Source organism: Morone saxatilis, unplaced genomic scaffold (genome assembly GCF_004916995.1).
Source record: "Morone saxatilis isolate NCDOM2014 unplaced genomic scaffold, NCSU_SB_2.0 Contig23, whole genome shotgun sequence".
NCBI classification, from domain to species: Eukaryota; Metazoa; Chordata; class Actinopteri; family Moronidae; genus Morone; species Morone saxatilis.
In genome coordinates this window covers 2,507,826-2,531,154 of record NW_023339796.1, presented here as the reverse complement: position 1 = coordinate 2,531,154, position 23,329 = coordinate 2,507,826, and the positions used below count along the sequence as shown (strand labels likewise).

Sequence of the window (23,329 nt, the reverse complement as noted above, 5' to 3'; positions counted from 1 at the left end):
AAATCTGATGCAGCAAGGAAGTTAAACAGATGTGCTGTATAACCCGATACAGCAAAAAAACTACAGAACCATATCAAGTGCAGGAAAAACAGTCGAGTACAATGTTTGTGCCCAAATTTGGTCCCGTGGGTGAACTTTGGACACTTGAACATGTTAAATTCTCCAAAATGCAAGCATGTGGCAGTCAGGCTGTGAAGAGAGAGACAGAGAGAGAGAGAGAGACAGAGACACAGAGAGAGACACAGAGAGAGAGACAGAGAGAGACAGAGAGAGAGGCTTTGTTTATTGTCAATGATACTCGTCATGCCCCGTGTAGCAACAGCGGGCAAAAACTCCTGAGCGTGATTTCTTCGTCTTCTCAGCTCAAGTTTCATTATCAAGCTTCTTAGATTAGTACGATTGCATATAGACTTACAATAACTATTAAAGGAATATCTTAATAACTATAAGTAACCTTATTTATAGTGTGTGTGTAACAATACACTAAGTCTACTAATCCTGTCAATGGACGATATGGATATGGATATGGTGATACACTCATGATACTCTGATATTGTACAACACCACTTGCTTTGATAGCACTACTGTGTGCAACATTTTGTACGCCAATATTGCAAATTAAATTACCCTTGTGATAGTAAATGATTTCAAATCCCGTAACTCACTAACAAATTGGATATAAAACAGCTTATATCTGATACCATGACTGAAAGGAGGGGAGATAAACGAGCTGATAGGACGAGTCACAAAGCTTTAAAAAAGTATCAAACACAAAACGAAAGCAAAAACACAGAGATTCTGCTGGAGTTTCCCATTGTTCCACTGGCCTGGAGGTCAAACTCCACCTTTAACTCGCTGATTGACTTATCTGCTGCTGCAGCTCGTGTCAGTGTGAAAATTAACATACAGTCACAGCTGAGAGACTTCATAAAACTCTGTTTTGTGTGCATGCAAAAGATTTTCACATCAGCAAGTTTAGAGAAAGATACAGCGCTGCTCAGTATTCCTGCTCTGTAAATGAGTTGTCATTTGGTCAACTGCATGGGCACATAACCATTAAAAGGCAGCAAAACACTGGCTTGTTGTTTGTCTCTTTGCTAAGAATAGAAAGCTTTTTACATGGTGGATTTCAGCACTTTCTTTGACAACAGGAGTACTAATTTATGGAAATGTAAGCAAACAGTTATTACTAATACAGATCTAGCACCTTAACAAACCGGGTACATTAAAAACGTATCCGACATTTTCGTATTTCCCTAAACTATGAACTCGTAACCACAAAACTCTGCATTCACCGACTCACTTCGCAAAGCGGTTTGAAAACGTTTCCCTTGAATTATTGGCTGTACGTGTAGCGGACCTGCTGCTCTCTGAATGAGTGTTAACAACAGTTGTTACTGAAGTGGAGCAAACTGAGTAAACACAGTTGGCTGGTTACACCTCAGGTGACAGAGCAGCTACAGGCCTGCTGACTGTGCACTCTGTCGATGTGCGTGTGTGTGGGAGTGTGACCAGTCATTCATAACACACACACACACACGTATCAAAACCACAATAATACATGATAGTTCAAAGTCCACTTAGTCTGACTAAGCCTGTCATGCATACTGCGTGCATCAAACTCATTATCATTGTCTATTTATTACCAAATAGTGATATTATACTTAGCATTAAACAACAATATTGTGCTAAAGTTCATAATAATTGGGATATTAATTGTAACAGCATAATATAATCAAAAAGAAGTAATAACACAGGTATAAAATACATATATATTTCCCTACAATTTAATATTAAAACTGTACTCTTGATCCAAAAGTAAACAAGACGGTGGCTCAACTGTCTCCAATCATAACACATGGGTGGACCCATATATCACTCCCAATTTGAGTGACAGGTACTTGAACAGCGGGACTGACAACTTAATCTAAGTGAATAATGTAAAGTACAACAAGGCTGTATTTGATATTGTTAATAAGCTGAGAAATATTCATCAAACACACCTCAATTACGAATGTAAATACAGCTGAAATGTACACACACTGGTGCTACAGTGAGAGCAGGATCGTCACTTACCTCTGCTTTGGTTAAACCAGTCCATAACCAGTTCAGAGCCGGCCGACCATCCCATGCCGGCCGGGTGGACGCACTGTTTTCACACCATACACACAGTCAACACAGCAATTCACAACACACAGCACACAAAAACACACACACTCGTTTTGTATTTCCCCTCTCTTCTCTGTGAGATTACCTCTGTGTGTGTGTGTGTGTGTGTGTGTGTGTGTGTGTCATCTGCGCCTAATGACAGCTGACAAACTACATGCCACAAATCCTCTCTCTCTCTCTCACTCTCTCTCTCTCTGTCCCCTCCCCCCATCACGTAGACACACACACAGACACACACACCCCTCCCTGTCTCCTCCCACCACACATACACACACACACATGCACACTCCTCCCTCCTATTAGCCAATGTGCAGAAAAAAAACCTCCCTCTCCTCCTCCTCCTCCTCCTCCTCCCTCTCCCTCTCGCTCTCTCTCTCTCTCTCAGCCTTTCTACATACTGAATGATTTACATAACCTGTTGTTCTTAAATTTTGAACTCGCATTATATTTAATGTCAAGTGTTATTTCATGACATTGACGATTCACTCTACCTTTTGTCACGTGTATAAAAAAATACTGAAAACATAGAAATAAGCTTTAGAAAATGTACATGTTTATTACTGAATGAATACATTTCAAGCACTTAAATTGCTTATTTGGTGTTGGGTGCTGTTAAGGCGATATTGACAAAATAAATCCCTTGTGACTGATTAACAGGATAGTAGAGTATTATAATAATAATATATTGCTGAAGGTATGTGGACACATCTGCATTAAACTGCTGTCAGAACAGCCTCCGCTTTTTCTGGGAAGCTTTCCACAAAATGTTGGATCCTAACTGCAGGGATTTGCTCCAGTTCTTGTTCCAGTTCATCACAAAGGTGTTGAGGTCAGTGCTGAAGTTCCTCCACACCAGAGGAGGATGGGGGTTGAGGGGGTGGGGGAACATTTCTTTATGGACCTGGCTTTGCGCATGGGGGGGCATTGTCATGCTGAAACAAGAAAGGGTCTTCCCCAAACTGCTGCCACAAAGTTGGAAGCACTCTGTTGTCTAAAGGTATGCAGCATTTACTGGAAATGGGGGCCTAACAAATAAACAGCCACAGCCCAAAGTCAAGGGGTGTCCACACACTTTTGGTGGCTAACACCTTGTCTACACTGGCTGTGTACAGCAAAAGCAGGACATTACCACATCAGCAGCAGCAGTTTCATTTCTCCATGCTGCATTTCGAAGAATCAGAAAAGAAGACAATTGTTCAGAACTTCAGTCAAAATGGAAGTGTGTCAGAAACAATAAAGCCAATGAGTGACGGAGAGAGAGAGAGAGAGAGAGAGAGAGAGACTGTACATTCAGCGCTCGTGTTAAAAGCCTCGTCCCTGTTTTGACAATGAGCCTCACACTGGGAGTGAGACGACAGAAAACACAAGTGAAAGTGAGAGAGGGAGAGAGAGAGAGAGAGAGAGAGAGACAGACACAGAGAGAGAGAGAGAGAAAGGTAATTTTTAAAATGACAAAGGTTGTAAGTGCTGGTGGAAGCAGCTGTGCTTCACAGGTCACACACACACACACACACACACACACACACACTCACACAAACCACTCTCAGTAGAGCACACAAAATTTGTCAAGCCAGCTGACTCATTTAAACGCACTCAGTCACTCACACATACACACCTCTGTTTCTCACTTACACATACACACCTCTGTTTCTCGCACACACACACACACACACACACTCTTCTTTTTTCACTCTCCATGTTGTCATGCCAGGGTGTCCCTGTTTGCTTTTTGAGTCTGTAGCAGGTACAGGGAACCAGTTTTACTGTTCCACTGTATAAACCCGAGCAGGGCTTCTTAACCTTTGATCCCACCGTTTTGGGATCTAAACTCCACCTCTTCTTCTTCTTCTTTTTCTCACACCAATACTATTTTTAAGTACTAAGAGTCACAGTCAGCATATGTGTAAGAGCTTGGTGGAGCTGTGCAGTTGAACATTATAATGTGTAAGTTGCCATGTGAATCTGCATGTTGTATTTTATATTCTAATTTTCCTATGAACAGGTTCTATACAAATGAATGAGCCATTCAATTTGAGTGAAGACCTGTGAACATTTCCACCAATTACAGCATTAACTCATTTACAATATCTCTAAAAAATATATATATTAAACTGGCAAAAAAAACAATCATAATAATTAAATGTGCAATCTCACCTTATTTGCAAAGCATCCTGGGTAAACATCCACAAAGTGTTACCTTGTGACATAATTCAGCCCTCTCTGTAAGACACACAAAACAAGAAAAAAAGGACACATATTAGGGATGAGCGAGTAGACCATTATCTGTATCTGTCAAACCTGAAGCTTCAAAGCAAACTCTTTGATCAGGACAAATATTGACACACTTTATTCGGGTGACACTCACAAAAGGACATTATGTGTACAGGAGACTCGTTTCAGCTGACTGCTCGCTGTAAAACGTTAGAGAGTAATACAGAAATTTTGTTTTGCACTTCGCACAAACTGTTTTCACAGCACTTTCAAAGCCTAGTAAACTAACTTTGAGGTGTAAAGAATTTGTCTGACTTTCCCTTTAACGCTGAATGAATTTATTCATTTCATTTACCGACAATGATGAAATGCTCGAGAGGATGAATAATGTTCAGTTTACATGGTTGTAGTACTCTTGAGTTAAGACATATCAGCACCGCGCCACAGAAGTCGATCCGTCATCAAGGACAACGAGGGGCCACACCCAGGATCAAATGACTGGAGGTGTGTGTTTGATAAATATGCTGTCGAGTTTTTTAAAGTGTAAAATACTTCACCTTAAACACCGTCCACTGGTTATGCTGGAAGTCTCGCTCTTGCCCACAATAACAAGAAAACCTGCTGCTTTTCTCAGACACTGACCTCGCCTGGGAGGACGATTCAGAGAGTTTTGAGGCCTTTAACACACTGTGAGGCTGACCCGGGCCAGTGTGGTGCTGGTCCAGGTTCACAGAGTTCCCACTGGCTTCGGGTTCACGTTCGCAAACATCCTATTTTACGAAACAATTTGTCTCACTTTACTTGAACAGCTGAATCTCTCTCACAAGTGCTGTTGAATCACATTTTTAAGAAGCATTTGGGTTCAACTTGCAGACAAACTGGGTCTCCACTGAAAAGCCCGTCACCAAAGATGCTCAAAGAGTCTACCTGCTAATGGGATGCACAGTCAGTCTGTGTCATCCTACCTTATCTTGTGTAATCAGTAAAAACTCATCTTATTAGGAAATATCACACGCCACATGTTCTCTTCAGTGAATCACATCCTCTCTCCCTCCTCTTCTTCCTTCTTAATGTGATAAAAATGTTTTGTGGGAAAGGTTACTATGACTTTGACCCTACTTTTTTGCCATTTCTGGATTGTAATTTGCTTAAACTGAAGCTTGTTGCATTTATGGTAAATTATTCTGAGTCAGATCTTTAAGCCTCATCCAGAAATCTGTTAAGTGACATTTTTAAAAAATATCAAGGGTGGCCGTTCCCATTCAGTCCATTGAACTAGAAATGAGGTACCACATTTATTTTTAGGCTTAACCATGTTCTGTGTTGTGGCGCAAGACCCACACCAGAACCTCTTCTTAAGCTAGTCTGATTGGAACAAAACACCAGCCGTGTGTCGATGTGAGTCAACTTGTCTTGATAAGGCACAGTCCTATTTCCCAGCATCAGTGCACGTCAACGTGAGTCTTTTAAAGAAGCAATTTGCAATCACATTTGCTCCCCCAGGTCAGCACATCCCGGCTACTGTACCTCGACTTCTTCTACGTATGACCGTTGGGTGTGTACAGGAAGGTCACTTTAACAGAAACAGGCAACCAATGTGACTTATAAAATCCACTGAAGAGACGATAAGAAGATTTTCTTTAAATTAATACATGAAACGAACATAAATGTGAAGAATGCTTTCTGCATTCTTCTTCTGCAGTGGTTTAATGGCTGCGGGTGTTAATTTGGCCGCCTGGAGGGAATAGGCCGCCAGCCATCGGATGGTTTTGCGTCGGAAAGAGGAGGGCGAAACTTCTGAGAAGACAATTTAAGTCACGGTATTAACGGGGGGGTGAGAATGGGATGGAACACACGAGTTAATGACAAACAGTGGTTTCTTTTGATAGATTTTCGCGGAAATTTCGGTTGGCGAAAATGGTTCTCTCACATTTGGGTCTAGCCAGGTCAGTTTGATGAAGTGTGATGACACTGATGTGGTTAAAGTCGTATCATGCTACAACTTTAAAGGTTTGGACAATTATGATTCTTTGCCGATGAACTGCAGGCAGGTGAAGTGGAGCAGCAGGTTGAGCTGCTGCATTCTTTAGAAAGTTGTTAGCACTGTGGTGTGTGTGTGTGTGGGCCGGGGCGTAGTGTGGTGGGAGCGGGTTACTGTAATCAAGAGACAGCCAAATGAAAGTAGTTAAGAAGAAGCAGAGTGAGTTTTTTCTTTGGTCAGCGGGCCACAATGCCGGAGAACATCTGCTGGCTCTTTCCCCCGCTGGCTGTGCTGTTTTACTAAGTGTGTGTGGTGTGGTGTGTGTGTGTGTTGTGGTCTGTGTGTGTGTGTGTTGTGCTGTGTTGTGCTGAGAGGACTGAGAGGATGAGAGGATGAGAGAGATTGTGAGGTGTGTGGTGCGTGCGATGGTTGAGACAGCCCGGCCTCTCAGGCTGTTCAGGTTGACACAGCAGACTCGAAACCCCTCACACACTTCAACGATGCACGCTGGCCACCCCTGGGCAGAGATAGTTTGATACCTATGTCGTCAGGTGTTGTGGGGTGTGTGGGTGTGCGGTGCTGGGTGGTTGGTCAGCATGTGTCAGTTGGTGGTGTGTGTGTGTGTGGTGGTGTGTGTGTGTGTGTGTCTGTGTGTGGTAGGGAGGGATTGCGACATGCTGAATCTGGCTACCCAGGCTGGCTTTGGTGAATTGGCACAAGCACACATTGCAAGCTACAAATGCTTTTCTTTCCTGCCGACACACAATGACAGAAAGAATCCGTGGCTGCATCAGTTTGGCACTTGGGAGTTCGCTGGCAAAGGACAGGGATGTACTTAGTAAGAAGTATATATGAGGTACTATTAGAATTAATCCCAGGAAAGAGAGGTTCTCCGTTGCGAGCGGTGTCTAGTGAGTGGTGTCAGACTCAGAAACATTTCTGCAGGCTGCTGGAGGCTGTTGCAGACAGTGATACGCTGGGTTTGAAAGCTGTGAAAAAGCTAGTTAGTGGAGTTAAGATTATTTTGTGTTTCCAGCTCAGAAAAGGCTTCTGCAGATAGACAGTTAAAGCTATAAAAGGAGGGGGGGGATGCAAATAACTTAATTACTGTATCTCAAGGGGGTTTGTTGTGTAATCAAGCCCAACTGAAAATAATTAGCCATCCCCTCCTGCAGTCACAAACAATGTTAATGTGATTCCTTTTCTGTCTAACCATCTGAGTGGTCATGTCACAGCCCATGTTTGATTGACAGCATGGTGAGCCATGAAGGGGGAGCGGGGGGGGATAAACAGCCTGTCTTGTTAGCACTGATATTGATGGCTGAAGGTCCACAGCAGCATCTAAACTGAGGGTACTATGGGTGGAAGCAGGTCAACGCTACAGCCGGCTTGCTAATTGGTTATTACAGTATATATAATGGACAGAGCTTCCAGGTCTGTAAAGTCAAGCCAATGCAAGTGTTAGAAAACCTGAATTCTATCTAAACGCCAGCAAGGGGAGCTGCATTGGCTGCAATACAAAATTATACCACTCTAATGGAGAAATTATAAGCCTTCTCTCTTGATTTATTTGCTCAGTAAACAGGGTTTTCCCTGACTGGAGTTTATGGCTCTCAATCTTCTAGTTTCAGTCTTCTTCCATAAAGCATTATGTTCATTTAGTAAATTATGGTCCCATTTAGAGTAAAACAGACCATAAACCTGAGTATGCTTTGGGGCGTGGCTACCTTAAGTCATTCTCATTGACTCATCTTATTGCCTTGCGAAAAAGCAGTTCCACATTGAGTTATTTTATTGGCTATATTCAGAAAACGTCTCATGTTCACAGATTGGGAACCAACAACAATCAAACTGGTTGATGCAGAGATGAAGGGGGGAATAAAATATAAATTTCTCCCATCTGCAGAATGCTTTTTTCTTCAAAGATAAACACATAGTATGTAATTTATACAACAAATAAGCATGCTGAGGCAGAAAAAGATGGAACATGTCATCTGTAAACAATAACAAACACATTTTATCCAACTTTAACAGATTTTTTAAATAAAATAAAAACATACGAATAAATTCCTGGAGATTGTTTCGAAAAATAAATAAAAAACTAAGCAAGTCAAGGTGTGGTGGACTTCCAACCAGTTTTGTTTATAACTATGGGGACGAAAAACCCATTAACACAAATTCACACACACACAGCACTAATGGTTAATGTCTGAGACCTAATTTTGTTCTTAATGATGGAGAGTTTCAGTCTGAATTACTTACACATGTGGCATTGTGGTAAACTTTGGTAAGCAATCACAGGCACACACAGGATGTCTGTAAGACACAAAGAGAGGGAAGAGTCAGAGAGCCACAGAAAGTCAATTAGAGACACACAGAGAGACGGCCTACTTCCTGACTGTGAATAATTTGTGTTTCTGAGCAGCTCAATGATAACAAAACAGAGATCCACAGCCCCACTGAGTTCAGATCTGGGTTACTATACAACCACGCAGCAGACGTTACAGCCGATAACTCAAGCTGGAGTTAGGTTTCTCTATGCACAAGGGTCATTTGGAAACATTTGCATGTGTGTTTCTTTTACAGATTGGAGATACAATCTAGCAACTAAAGGTTATTTTCATTATCGATTAATCCATTAGTCGTTTGGTCCATAAAATGTAATACAATGGTGAAAAACGCTGATCACTGTTTCCCAAAGCCCAAGGTGGTGTCCTCAAATGTCTTGTTTTGACCACAACCAGAAGATAATCGGTTGAGTTTACTGTCATAGAGGACTAAGGAAAATATTCATAATTTATTTGAGAAGCTGAAATCAGAGAATTTGGACATTTAAAGAAAAAAAGACTCAAAACGATTAAATGATTATCAAAATATATACATAATATAATCGACTAATCGTTGCAGCTCTAAGGTAGGGATGCAACAGGAAGCAGTGTCACATTTAGAAAACACCGAAGAAATCCTCTGAGAAATCAGGAAGTGTAAATCAATTGCACTCCAGTGACTGTAAACAAACCACTACATCCCTGACACGATCCTTAAACGAATTTGGACTGATTAACAAAGATGAACGGGACAATGACAAGAATTCATTTCCTTAAACACTGCTGGAAGAGGTACGTTCAAACTCTGAACGAAAAAAGAGATGAGATTTGGAAGGTGTGCGTATCTCCTCCTCTGAGACAACTTCAGCAGTGGTCAGTCCATCTCAAGTTCAAACTTAAGTCTCAACTTTAGACTAACTAAAGGACAACCGTACTTTATCCTCAAATGTCTCACAGCGTGCGTCCTCCAGCCAGAGTTGATGCTTTGATTGCATGTGTGAAAAAAGGAGAAGTCGTCTGCAGACTGAAGTTTACAAAGTTTTCTGAGTATTTCCTGATGCAACACATTTAATAACTTACCATGAAATGACTACAGTTTCTCAGTTTCAGGTGATTCTGACTACAGTGTGGACATGGGATCAGACTACCAGCGTCTTGGACTGTCAAAATTAAGAATTAGCTTTAGTTTTTGGCTGCAGTAACCACCACAATATTTGTCTAACTGCTCAGTCTTATCGCTGTCATCTTAGCAACAACGTCCTGCGGCCAAAAAAGTGGTAGTGAATACCACAATTAGCTCTGGCCACAGCCTACGTTTGTTCTGCAAAAGCTTGTTACGCTATTAGCTTGTATTATCCGACTGGAGGCCTGTGGACTCTCCCTCTCTCTCTCTCACTCTCTCTCTAACTCAGCTGTGCTGTCACAGTGCTGGAGAATTACAGCCGCCGTCAACTCCAGCTAACCAAATTAGCACTTGTTATGCAACCTGCTACACTTGGCTCCCAGGTCTGCTGCTCCAACCCTGCACAGCTTTCATTACAGTTTTCCCATAGGAAGGTCCTGCAGACTGCAGCAATTTAATGTTTGTATCTTATTTGCAACATTAGTTTAATATTATGCTGCCTTTCAGAGATTTTGTCAACTCAAACTTTCTGCGAGGAAAACGACAACACGACCGCCCTGAGAGTCAGAATTCAAACCAGTAAAGGGAGGTTTCTAATATAAGTTTTAATATCACATCCACATGGTGGCATACAGCGATCCCTTGTTGAACTTTGACTTGTGAAGTTCATATGATCAGTCCATAGAAAATGCTGTTTTGTACTCGTCTACACCAGGGTTGCAGTTATAATCTGAGCTTGTTGCTATAAAAAGTGTTTGTCACGTCATGATTGACAGCTGAGATTGCTTGCGATTTAGTCGACCAGGCGTATGGGCGTGATCTCGATAACACCGTGCCAACCACGATCACCACTGACTCTGGCTCCGAATGGCGAACTATGACAGCGGTTATATCTGGGATATGTTGGCTGAATGCAGAAACCTCTAAGGCCATCCAGATGTGTAATCCCACTATGACTACTGGTTGAAGACCAGATGAAAACTCCTGAAGTGTTTCTCTAACAGGGTCAGTGTTTTTGTCAGGGCAATGGCTACAAACTGTAGACCAGACTGGGAACTGTGGTTTTATTATTATCTGCAAATTCAAGGTTAAAGGTTCAAATAATGCTTTTAGTGATAATTTAGTAATCATTTTTCATACATTTTTTTCAATTACCCCGTATATGACATGCTATATACTGGAGTTGTCTTGCCTATAAGCATTTCTTGCATTCTGTATTATATTCTGTAAAGTGAAACTCTCACTTGTTGATACGTCTCTGCCTGAGAGTACCGATGAGAAATCCCCTGCACATTTGATCAAAGTGTTTCAGATTTATCTAAAGTGAGTGTGCACACTTTCAAGGTGCAGCTACATCTCAGCGGCATCACCTTGTCTACTATGTGAGCAGTGATATCAGTGCCGCTGCTGGTTTTGAAGTGTCAGAGCTCCTCTCCTCCTCTGACTGGCTTTGAAGAAACAAAAGACTTTGGTAGGATGAAATAAAAAACCTCTGCGCTTTGTTTGGCGCCTCTTATGTGCGTTACATTTTGACTGGAGATCAACAAATACCTTTGTCTGAAAGGCACAAAAGCCTCTAAGCAAATCATTGCAAACCCCACAGACCACTGGAATATGTGGCAGCTGTTTCAGAAATGTTAAGTGAAGACTAAAAGTATCTGCACTGCAGTGAAGTTCATATAACTCAAAAGAATATTGAAACTGATTACATCAAATGTTTAAGTAAAACCAACTAACTAAACATTCTTGATCAAGTAGCTTTACTAATTTTAAGTGACAGTGACTTCATTTAGAACAATTTTATTTGTTCTGTAAAAACAAAACACCTAGTAAAAAGTTATTAATCAGGAATGTTCGTGCACTGTCCCATTTAAATAAATAAACTTCAAACTTAAGTTAGTGCCACTTACAAGTAAAAGCAGCTTAATCAAGAATTTATTAACCTAAGAAAACTAAGTTTTTTTCAAGAGTTAAATGAACTGTTTTTGTTTTACAGTGTACTGCCATATACTGTATATTGTAAGCACATCCTCTGATACATTTTGCTGAGCGAATGAATCTACACATAAGTATGGGTTCAGGCACTGCAGAAGAGTCACGTGTGTGTGTGTGTGTGTGTGTGTGTGTGTGTGTGTGTGTGTGTGTGTGTGTGTGGTGCTGGTTAATTAGAGCACTTGGTCTCAGGAGGATCAGACCTGGAAGACGACTGTCTCTGCTACGTGACAGAAAGCCAGGTGGCAGTGTGTGTGTGTGCGTGCGTGCGTGCGTGCGTGTGTGTGTTTGAGTGTAAGTGTGTGTGATAAGTTGGTGGCAGTGAGAGAAGATCCAGACATAAACAAACACAGCTGATTAAGCACAGACCCACACATACACACCTTGGTGAAAAATGTAAAAGGTGGACCAGCAGAGTGGGCACCAAACATGTGACACCTATATTGCAATTAAAGTAACATGTGGGACAAATATAAAATAGCACCTAGGTAGGGAGAGATAGGTTTGAAAGCAGGTTAGCAGGTGTTTATGGGAGCTGTTGCTTTATATGAATCCAAGCTGACTAAGAAATCAGGTTTGTTGGGTCAAACCTGAATGGTGGACACCAGTTCTCTCCAACGTCATCACTACAGCAAATGTTTACATTCATATTTACCTGCTCAGTGAGCTTTTTTTTTTCACAACACACCTAGTGTAAAGTTTTCACACAGTTTCCATTATTTAGCCACTATTTGTGTGATTTAACATGAATCTGATTCAAATCTCTCTGAGTTATTTAGACTTTGGTTATTTTTAAAGCAGGAAATAGAAAGTGATTTGATGGTGAGGGTTTTAAAAAAGGAGCATATGTGTTCCTTTAGCTTGCTGAGGATAAGACCTGGTAGAAAACCAGCTATGGAGAACTGCACAGTCAAGCCTCTGCCCTTCCTCCTCCTCCTCCTCCTCCTCCTGCTGCTGCTGCTGCTGCTGCTGTTGTCATTGGTCAGGGCATTATTTGAGCCCTCACGTGGTTCAGTGAATTCAAGCCACTAAGAATCCCTCACTGGGCAAACTGCCAATCTCATGTTAAGATCTGGGTCTTAAATACATTCCTGCACTCTAGCCGCAGCACTATAAGGTAGTTTTTGGCATTGAAACGGTATTGAAGCGTACTGATATTCATCCCCGGTACATTAAAGCTGAGCTGACGGCATTATAACGAAGAAGTAACAAAATACTAAACTCCAATAGCCGAGCACAGTGTTTGTTTTATGTTAATGAACTGTGTAGACGCATAAACAGCATGAAAACGCCCTCAGTCATTTCAGAAAACAAAAAAAGCCCAACGGATGACAGAAATTATCTCTCAGAGTGGATGAACACAGACTCTGGTGTTGCAATCCTTTTCAAAGTTCACTTTGGGGTGCAGGAGGGAGCAAATAAGCTTTAAAAAAAAATCATGAGTCCAGCCCTCAAAGATAACACATCCAGAGGAGACCATTGGCACCTGTCACGTAGGCAAACTTACAGGTTCTCTACAGTAACATACCAGCACAACAGCAAATAGGGACGAATTCCTGAACCTGCACTGGCGAAGGCCGAGCTGACTGTCAGACAGTAACGATGCACCGCGGCTCGTCCCCGCTGCTTTTAAAGTCCAAATCATACAAAAGAGAGAGGCACAAAGTGGTCGATGTGCCTCGGGGAAAAAGCTAAAACATCAGTGTGATATTTCAGAGCAGAAAAATATGGAAGACATCTGGTGGACGCCCAGCGGTGCAAAGAGTGTGCAAGTTTTAGTTCGCATTGGCTGGTGAGAGTGTGCACATTAAGCTTTTAACCAGCTGCCACACAGAATGTAAAGCACGGATACACTGAAAGAGGAATAAGTTAACAGTGTCCTCGGGTCGTGCATCTTCAAACACAGACGGTCTACAGTGTATGTGCTGATACAGAGAGAACTTTGTCTGCGGACAATCTGATTTGATAAGTAGATTAAAAGATGACTTCTATGTTTGATTTACATTCTGTTTTACAAAATAAAAGGCCCTCACGCTGCTTCTTTATTGTTTATGTCAACAGTTGTTGTCTCTGTCATGTATATTTTCCCCAGTGTACATTATTTTAAACAACTGCCAATATCACTGCAAGTTTACTACTTCCACCTGATACTATATATATATATATATATAATGGAGCTGTGAGTCTCTTCACATCACTGCCCACTGCCCGGGGCTGATCGATAAACTGTGTCACACTCACAAGAATTAACACGAACAAGACCGGACGTTGGTCTTCAAAATAAAAGCAATAGATCTACTAGAATCCCACAAATATACTTTTTTTATATATATTTTTCTGCTTTATTGTAAGTTAATCTGTAAATACATATACTTTACACTTGCTTTGGCAATGTAAACATGAATGTTTCCCATGCCAATAAAGTAGTGCTGCGCAATTAATCGCAGTATAAGTGCAATATGCAAACTGTAAAATGGTGTGACTAAACAGCTAAACAGCTGAAGCCCTATAATAAACCCCCCTTCTTTAAATTGAATTTTCGTTTCTTGGTACAACTCTTTACCTTCAAGTTATCTAATATAATGCCCAACTAAACTAAAGACTTTTATTTTGAAACAACCGCACGGGTACACTTGTTTTCCACTTGACGCTCGAGTTGATTGAGGAAGTCGGAGCAATATCAACCGGGAATAAGTCACATTTCACACTATAAAACGAACAAACGTCGCCTTAAACACCTTTTAAAAAAAAAACCCACCTATAAATGAAACATGGTTGTGGTTCACATCCTCTCTCTCTTCGACCACAGCAAGAGGACGAAACTAACGTCGGCTGTCACACACACACACACACACACGCAGTTTGTGTCGCTGCTGTTGATCAAGGAAGGGCTTTTTTGTTTTTTTTTTCAACAGCTAACTGTTAAAGTTAAACAGCAAAGTCCTGTTTGGGGGGGTTATTTGTGCAGTTATCACACACACACTGTTTGAACACGTTAAACAAACACCAGCAAAAAAAGACCTGACAGCGGATGTATTTTTGGCCACATAACCGTCACAAAGTAGCTTTTTTATGTGTGTGTGTGTGTGTGTATCCGTCTGCGTTGGAGACAATTACGCGTAAAAACCCCGGTTCGGGTATCGATAAGATTTGAGTCAATCAATTTCCACTGATAAGTCCGCATGTGTGCACCCGTTAACAGTTCATTTAAGAGGCTAAAAACACCGAGGACACACACACACAAACCTGCACGATACACACACCGGTCGGTTCTAACGTTATTTCCCGGACTAGTTAACCCTATGATATGATTTCATACCCGCGCGTAAAGGTATCATAGCGGTAATGTCAGCGCGTAAAAGTGCGATAACCTCGGTGTAACAACACTTACAGGAGTCTTATTGTTATTATTATTATGTTTGTGGAGTGGGATTGAAGGAGTAAGACGAGGAGGAGGGAGAGAGCGAAGAGATGAGGAGAGGATGAGGAGAGGGGTCGCAGAGAGAAATGGACAAGGAAGAGCTTACGGCTCGGAGAGTTGAGGAGCCGCCCGGCCGGTGCGTGGGCTGTCGGCAGGCTTGTGCGGTGATGGTTTCGGTCCAGAGCCGGATCTGGCCAGGCCGCCCCATGGTGCGTCCCCAGGGCGACGACCGCGCGATGGTGTCCCTGCTCGCTCGCAGAGCCTCCTCGCTGTTTAGTGCTTTTACCCACGACTAGGACCCCATCGGTCGCTCCTCCTCCTCGCCCTCCCCGCCCTCTCCTTCCGGGGTCCGCCGCGCCGCTCTGCCGCGCGCTCCCTCCCTCCCTCCCTCACCACCACCACTCATCTCATTACCACACTGCTGTCTCTCTACCAGTCTCTCTCCACCTCACACACACTCTTTAACTAATGCATAATACTAAAATCTAAACTAATGTGTTATACTTTTAAATTAATATAATTTGGATTATTTAATCCAATTATTTCTCTGTATTTTAGATTTATTTCCCGCCTTTTTGAGTTAAGTTGTGTGGCTGTCTGGGATTGTTGATCTTTGTTTAATTAAATAAAAAGTAATAAGTTTGAAACTGAATTACTATTAGGACGCATTATTATGTGCGATTTGGTAGCGATGAGCGAGTACAACATTATCTGTTATCTGTTCAACCAAATAATTATCTGTATTTGTGTCTGTACTCGGAATGGGCGGGGTTTAACTCCAAAAGTGGGCGGTGCTTAACTCCAAAAGTAGGTGGTGCTTAATCCAAAAAATGGGCATGGCTAACCTGACATTGTTAAATGAACCTTGTTCAGTGTGTAACATTTAGGAGGATCTATAGGCAGAAATGGAATATAATTATATTAAAAATAAGGTATCACGCTTGGACGGTGAGACACTTTATCGCTGTATGCCACTGAATACACATTGGTCCTTGAGGCCTGATATTGATATGGGTTGATCAGAAGTTGCTATATTTAATAATTATATGTAAGAAAAATAATTGATTTAGCTTCAGAGCAATGTGTTTGATCACAAGAGAATGATTAACGGGACAAAGTTTCTTTATAAAAGCTGCTATACAAGTATTAACTAGTACGGATATTTAATAAGCAGATGAAAGGTGTGTGTAATAAGTCTTATAGTCTTACAAAAACTAAAATATGAACTTAATATTCCTATAAAGACTTGTTAAAAGAATGTTAAAAGTGACCATATCATACTTTTTAGTGTTTTTATTTCAGCACTATTTCACTTCTGTGTAATTTTCTGTGATCTTAATGTGACTATAAAGGGATTTTAAGGAACCTTTTAGTGTGTTCCTAAGATATTGTTGTAATATTCCTATTAGGATTTAATCTTGCCCTGCAAGTTACCGTCTATATTATATTATCTTTTTTAAAGGAAATAGTATTTCTAATATATTTTTCTCTCAGTATATCAAGAGAAATACTGTAAATTACCAGATTCCTGGCCATATGTTAAAAGACAACCTAAATATCAAATAACTCTTGATTTATAGCGTCTGAGCAAATCATTGGTGAATAATAACCTTATTACGATGTTTGGTGTATGTCATTACTGTGACTCAATCTCATATTCAACCACCAACACTCTCATATGACTGTAAGCTTCAGATATTCTAATCTGTGTTTATTCCATTTATCTCTGTAGTCTCACAGCACCACCAAACACTCAGGTTAAGTTCAGCAGTGTTTGCTTTAGACATGTGGGACTGTAGTCTAACTTCCAAGGAGCTGCATGATTTCATCCACTGACGTTCTTTATTATAAGTGCCACAAAAGAGGCGTTTAGGTCGAAAAAATCAGATACGAGAGAAAAAGCTTTTCCCACATCTATGAAAAAAAGTCCCTAAACAGTCAAAATGCATCAGAGCTGTTAGTCAAAATGAAAACAGATAACTGAAGGTCAACCACGGGTCAAGTTCACGCTAAAGATCTGATTATTAGTCATTGGAATATTGGATCATCATGATTTAGTGTAGAGTAAATTCAACTGTTTGAAGTTGTTTTGAAGTGGTAAACTTCAGTTTTCATTAGTTTTATATGAACTTTACGATGAGCTTCAATAATTATAAAAAAAATAACTCATGAGCAGAAACACACAACAGCACTTCACAGTAGAATAATTTAATATTGTTTAACAATCTTTCCCAACACATGTTCACATTCTTTACATTTATTAAGTTTTAACAAATTAAAAATATTTGAAACATTTGCATACATTGCTGTATTAGTGTAAATTATAATTTAGTGAGTAAATACTGCCACCTAGTGACCGACTGGGAATGTGTGCAGCATTGAAAAGACAAAAAGACATTAAATAAAAGTTTTAATAAGGTGACAGCACTCCAAATGGTTGTCTGGATAGAAATATATACCTCATTGTGTAAAAGCATCCATCAACAGTCTCTGAGAACTTAACTGGAATATTTACTTTAAATTTCTTTACTAAGTGCCTCCATCCCAGATATTAACCAGGTAAACACAATTAAAGTCCAGGAAAATCCTGCTCAGTGTGCATGTGAAAACCTATCCTGAGATAAAGTGAACACACACCAGTAATGGGGAGGCGCCAACCATTAACAAATAGTTCATTAACAGAACAAATGTTTTGTTGTTCACCCTCAAGACTTCACACATAAGCAAAACTCAGTGATATACAATACAGTGTATGCTGTATATTACTATACTGCTGTATATCCTACATATGCACATGCTTAAAAGCCTAAGGAAGACTGCTTTGACAAAACATTGGGTCTATAAATTAGGTTTGGTGGACTACGTGTACTTTATTGTAAGCTTACACCTCTTAATATCTGTCTTATATGAAGGTTAATTGTTCTTCTTGAGTTGAAAGGATGATTTACATTAGTTGACAAAGTCCTGCAAGAGGAAAAAGACAAGATTGCGTACCAAACTCCATTAATAAAATGATTATTTCACTAATCAAATAGCTGTTTAGGATCATGTTCTACACGGTTGGGTTCAGGGTTGGAGTTAGAGTCTGCTAAATTCAACAAAAGAAGCTAAATTTGTTGCCTTCAACAAATCAGAAGAAAAGGGAGAGAAGCAATTTAATTTAGGCAGATGGGGGCACTGTGGCACATTGATCACATTGTATGACAGAGCTCATTCTGGCACAGGCAAAGTTCAGCCGACCTTCAGACAAACACGGGCTGCAGCTCAGGCCTGCTGAGCACGGTTGTTGGTCAGGAAACATCCAAGGCAACAAGTGTGATTGTCCATTAACGTGTGTCAATCAGCAGATGTGTGGCGTTCAACCATAATTGATTACTTTCTTTTGAAAAATCATCGACCACATGGATTTTCATTATCATCCTGCGGTCAGTTCGAGTGAAGTTCTTCTCTGAGGGCATCACAGGTTACTCTTCCATTTGACGTTCTGTGAAGATTCGTTCGCTGAGGAAACAACAACAGTTTAGATTTATATTGTAGGTCAATCATATTGTAACAGTCAGCGAGTGCAAAGCCTAATTTTCTGCACATGCAATCAATTTTCACAGACCTTTAACCTTAATAATCCCACATACTACCAAATCTATCTGCACTGCCAGATCTGTCTAGTTTGGTTTCTGATGCTCCCAGTGAAATTCTCCCAGTATGTTTTATGCAGTGGTAGTGAGAAATGACGTACCCACGCTGATCTTGCCTTCTTTCTCCAGTTTCTTCAAGTGATGGAGCAGGTTCACGTTGGCTGCTTGGTGCAGGTATTCAGGGGTGTCCTGGAAGAGAAGCCGTAAGAAGCAGCCGTCATTTCTCTCCGAACAAAAACAAGCAAAACCTTTGAGCGTAATCGCCTCAATATACACGGCGTGCAGGCTACATATTTTGCATAGACGTATCTTAGCTTTAGTATCATAATTTAGTGTTTACTTGAGGACTTTTTTTATTTTTATTTTTTATCTTTATCTAGCGTGGATGACACTGAACAAGCTAGACTATATTTTACAACAGTCCAAATTTGGTTACGGAGTACTACGCTGCTAACCGTAGCCTCACTACTCACAGCGGTCGGCCTTCACTACAGCCTGCAAAAAGCATCAAAGTAACAGCCAGTTTTGTCCTGACCTTGTAGACGATCTTTACGAGCTCCATTGAGGAGAAAGGCTTTCCTGCTCCATCCTGAACGGCTGCCAGGATCTGCTGCTCTCTTTGGTCTCGATGGCTGATGTAATGTCTGATCTTAGAGCCAGCATCCTGAACCACGGGTCCGTGACCTGCACAGGGAGAAGGAGCAGTTATTCTACAAACATCTGAACGACTTTAGAGAGGTGGATGCTTGCGTTATCAGAGGCAGGGACACAATTTTAAGTTGTAGTTGCATTTAATCTTGATGTATTTATTAGATTCGATTGTATAAAATTAAATGACTGCAGAAGCTTCTTGTTTTGGTTTGACTGGAACGATTGACAAGATGTGCGGCTTCCCATACAACCAGAGAGCAACAGCTGTTGGTTGAAAGTTTTATTTTAAGAAGAAAAGTGTCTTATATAAATATTAGTCAAAGATAATCAACATACAATTAATTGACAATAACTTTTATTAATTGACAAACAGATTTAGGTAATTTATCAAATATTCAAATGTGAAGATTTGGATGTTTTCTTAGTTTGATATTACTGTAATTTTTAAGAAAGGCATGATGAGCATTTTTCTCTATTTTCTTACATTTTATGGAACTACATTTAAAAAAAAAAAAAAGTTTCATAATAATGTGAGTGCACTCAGTAGAGATGGTGTGGCACCTACTGCCGGATACAAGCAGTGAACATTTGCAAAGTTTTGCATAACGCTTTTTTTTTTTGCATAGTATATACTACCAGCCACTGAATGCGTAATGTGTGCACATTACAGCCAAGTGTGCACGGAAGTAGGAACATGTCTTTACGTAGCTCAATACACTCCAGATAACTATCTTGACACATTATTTACTGTCAGACAGTCACTTCCCTGTTGCAGTAGATTTCTAAATTCCTAGGACACAGCATAGATCTCTCCGTTCTCATTTGTAAATTGGTGATTCACCATCTTGCAACAGTGTTTGTTGCATGGTTCAGCACCTAATAACACAACCTGTGACTGGAGAGGAGACACGTCTATTGCATCCTGAATAATAGTGACTACATTTGAAAAAAAAAAACTGTAAGAATTCATATTAAAGGGATGGAAAATAAATGAATAAATGAAGGTTGAAAAAGAAAACCAGTGCTCACTCACCAGGGTAGATGAGGTCGGCCTCAGAGTCCAGCAGGATCTTCAGAGACTTCATGTAGTCGAAGAGGTCCTCGAACACGGCCGTGCCTTCGCCCAGGATGCAGTCGCCAGAGAAGAGCGCCTGGTCCTCCTCCAGCAGCAAGGCCATGTGGTCGTCAGTGTGGCCTGGGGTGAACAGCACTCTGGGAAATATAAAACATTGTTTTCTGCTCAAATAACTGTAACACTTATGTGTGTATGTATTAGAACTGTTTAATTACGTTAATATTATTTTTTAACTGTGTTTCCCGAGTGCGAATCCTTTATGTTGGTTGTTGTTTTTATTTCTTGTACATCTTGTGAAAGTCCTGCCGGTTTAAAATGTAATTCAACTGACTTGAGTGTGGCCCCCTCCGTCTGGACAACATCTCCGTCTTTCAGGTAAGTAAAGCTTTTGTTTCCCGCTGTCTCTCTGACTTGGCTGGAGCGAGGAAGTTTGCTGACTCGGACCTCAGAACCTGCAGGAGGGACAGCCGACTTGAAAAGTTGAATTTTTGATTATTAGAAAAAAGAAACTGGCCTTTAAAGTTTCGATTTCAGATAATACTGTAGTGGCCCCACAGTATTGAACCTGTCCCACGCATACTGTCCTCACCGGTGATGTCCCTGCAGATGTCTTCCACGCCGCCTGTGTGGTCGTGATGCCAGTGTGTGACGATGATCTCCTGGATGCTGGTGTTGAACTGGTTCAGTGCCTGTTTCAGACTGCTGATGTATTCAGGTACACCGGGTTCTCCGGTGTCTATCAGCACTCGCCTGGAATATAATCACACTTTAAATACAGGAGACACACAGTGGAGGCTTTAAAAGTCATTATCTGTATATTCACATACACCAAATCTGCTGTAGAGTCTGTGGTTTGTTGCTTTTATTTTCTTTCTTTGTTATAACGACTATGAAATACTCAAAAAGGAGGAAGGAAGCATTTCTTCAGTGTTGACACATTGGCCAGTGTTTGTTAACTAGTTTGTCACACATACTCTGTTGAATTAGGCGTTTTTGTGTTGGCTGTGTGTATTTCTGTACTGTGTAGGCATACTGAGTATATTTTTGCAACTAAGTTTTGTATATATCACTTTATGACATAATAAAATCAAACTTTTACTTATGTATAACTTCCAGTCTGCCAATGCATATATTTTAAAACCTGGTCTAATATTTTTTTAAGCCGAATTAAGCAATGGGTCCTGGTAACCTAATATACATTTGCAGTATTGGTCTATATGTGAAGTATTTTTACCTACAAACAAGAAAACATTAAATTTATAAAAATTTGAATGGAATTTGGCGTGACGTCCTTTTCCACGAGCTAAAAAGGGGCTTACTGAGGCTTTAACTTTCACGTTATTGCCCAAAATAGTCGTTTTAAAATGGAAAATGTCAGTAAGCTTCCTTTTGCACAGTTAAACACTAACGTTAGTGTAATATCACCTTTCCCCAGTGCCGACCAGGTAAGTGTTGGTTCCCTGCAGGGTCATCGGTCCCGGGTTACAGCCCAAAACCCGAACCACCCTGGCAGACAGCTGCTCTATCCGGGGAATGATTGCACTCATAGCTGGAGGAGATGTAAAGGTAGCTACAGAGTAAAAGGACAAAACATTCAGAGGTTAAAGTCCAAGAAGAAACCTTCGTCCCACTGGATCTGGAACGGAAACTGCATGTGAACAGTGTTTACTTCCGGCTTGTCCTAACGGAACCTTCAAAATAAAAGCTTCGTTTTAATAACAGCAGCAGTAATAGTGGTTTTATTTTGTGTGTTTTGTTTAACAGTGTTTTCATACTGGTGTCTCTTCTATACTTTCTAAATATGGAAATCAGATCAGACTGGGTTACTTTAAAAATGTAAAAAAATTCAATAACTAATTACCTGTTAAAAATATGGTTTATAACCTAATCCAAGTATTATTAATAACACCTGTGTTTACCCTACTATTTCATGTCAAAAAGGCTGCTGTGAAAAAGGTCTATTGTGTTCTTTATTTATTCTTTAATTGCATCCCCATTAACTTCCACAAAGTGATCACGTCAAGTCTAGGCAACAATTTAAAATCAAGAGTATCAATAAAACAGAAAGCAAGCTAAATATAAAACTCAGAAACTAAGTGAAATGGTTCTACAAATGTAAACAAAAAATGTAAAACTAAAATAAGTTACTTTAAGTCAGCTGCTCGTGGTGGAGCTGATTTTAACCATTTTAAAAACAGTTTAAATTTAAATACACCTAAATACCGCTGGTGTCTGTATTGGACGAACTGGGAATGAGCGTGGCCCCGAAACCCAAAGAAACCATGTTTGGTTTGTCCGTGCTGGGCTACTGTAGAAACATGGCAGTTCAACATGGTGGTCTCTATATTCAGGTGATTAAACACCAATGAAAACATACCTATTAATATTATCTAACATTTATGCCAATAAATACTCGTAAAAGTTACGCACTGGACCTTTAAGTCTAATTATCCTTACTGCATGTTCTAAATGACGGATGACACACCCTATGTTCATTCCCTTTGTGGAATGAAGTAAAGCCAGAAAACTTTTCACACACAGTGAGCTCCACCCTGGAAAGATATTTATTGGTTCCCTGCCCTTCATAGATCTGCAGGTTATAAGAAAGGGTGTGTACAACATTGTGTGAAATGTGTGCGCTGTAAGTGAAACTCAGACAGTCGCTGTCACTGAGAGGGGAAATGGCGCAGCAAGGAGTTCAGCTGGACCAAGAAAAATTCTGCTGTTCGATCTGTCTGGATCTA

General features: G+C 40.6%; 2 protein-coding genes across 7 annotated transcripts in view; both read right to left on the bottom strand.

Moving 5' to 3' along the window:
* The window catches only part of LOC118334438 (nuclear receptor coactivator 2-like), a 49,210-nt gene extending 40,530 nt beyond the window's left edge, over window positions 1-8,680 (bottom strand). For 5 of the 6 annotated variants that reach the window (XM_035670347.1, XM_035670350.1, XM_035670352.1 and 2 more), the window contains exons 1-2: window positions 8,624-8,680; window positions 4,324-4,389 (exon numbers count right to left, since the gene is read on the bottom strand). The gene's annotated coding sequence lies outside the window, so the exon portion shown is untranslated. Of the gene's footprint in view, window positions 1-2,076; window positions 2,252-4,323; window positions 4,390-8,623 lie in introns of those variants that run through there. The other variant, XM_035670348.1, reaches the window with a different exon arrangement.
* Window positions 8,681-17,617: 8,937 nt separating this feature from the next.
* lactb2 (lactamase, beta 2) lies at window positions 17,618-22,246 on the bottom strand. The gene is made up of 7 exons (XM_035671373.1): window positions 22,011-22,246; window positions 21,175-21,335; window positions 20,917-21,037; window positions 20,544-20,722; window positions 19,395-19,543; window positions 18,961-19,048; window positions 17,618-18,725 (listed from the first exon to the last, which is right to left on the bottom strand). Exons 1-7 carry the CDS (start codon window positions 22,130-22,132, stop codon window positions 18,682-18,684), a joined length of 864 nt encoding a protein of 287 aa, XP_035527266.1. The 5' UTR covers window positions 22,133-22,246; the 3' UTR covers window positions 17,618-18,681.
* Window positions 22,247-23,329: the final 1,083 nt, after the last annotated feature.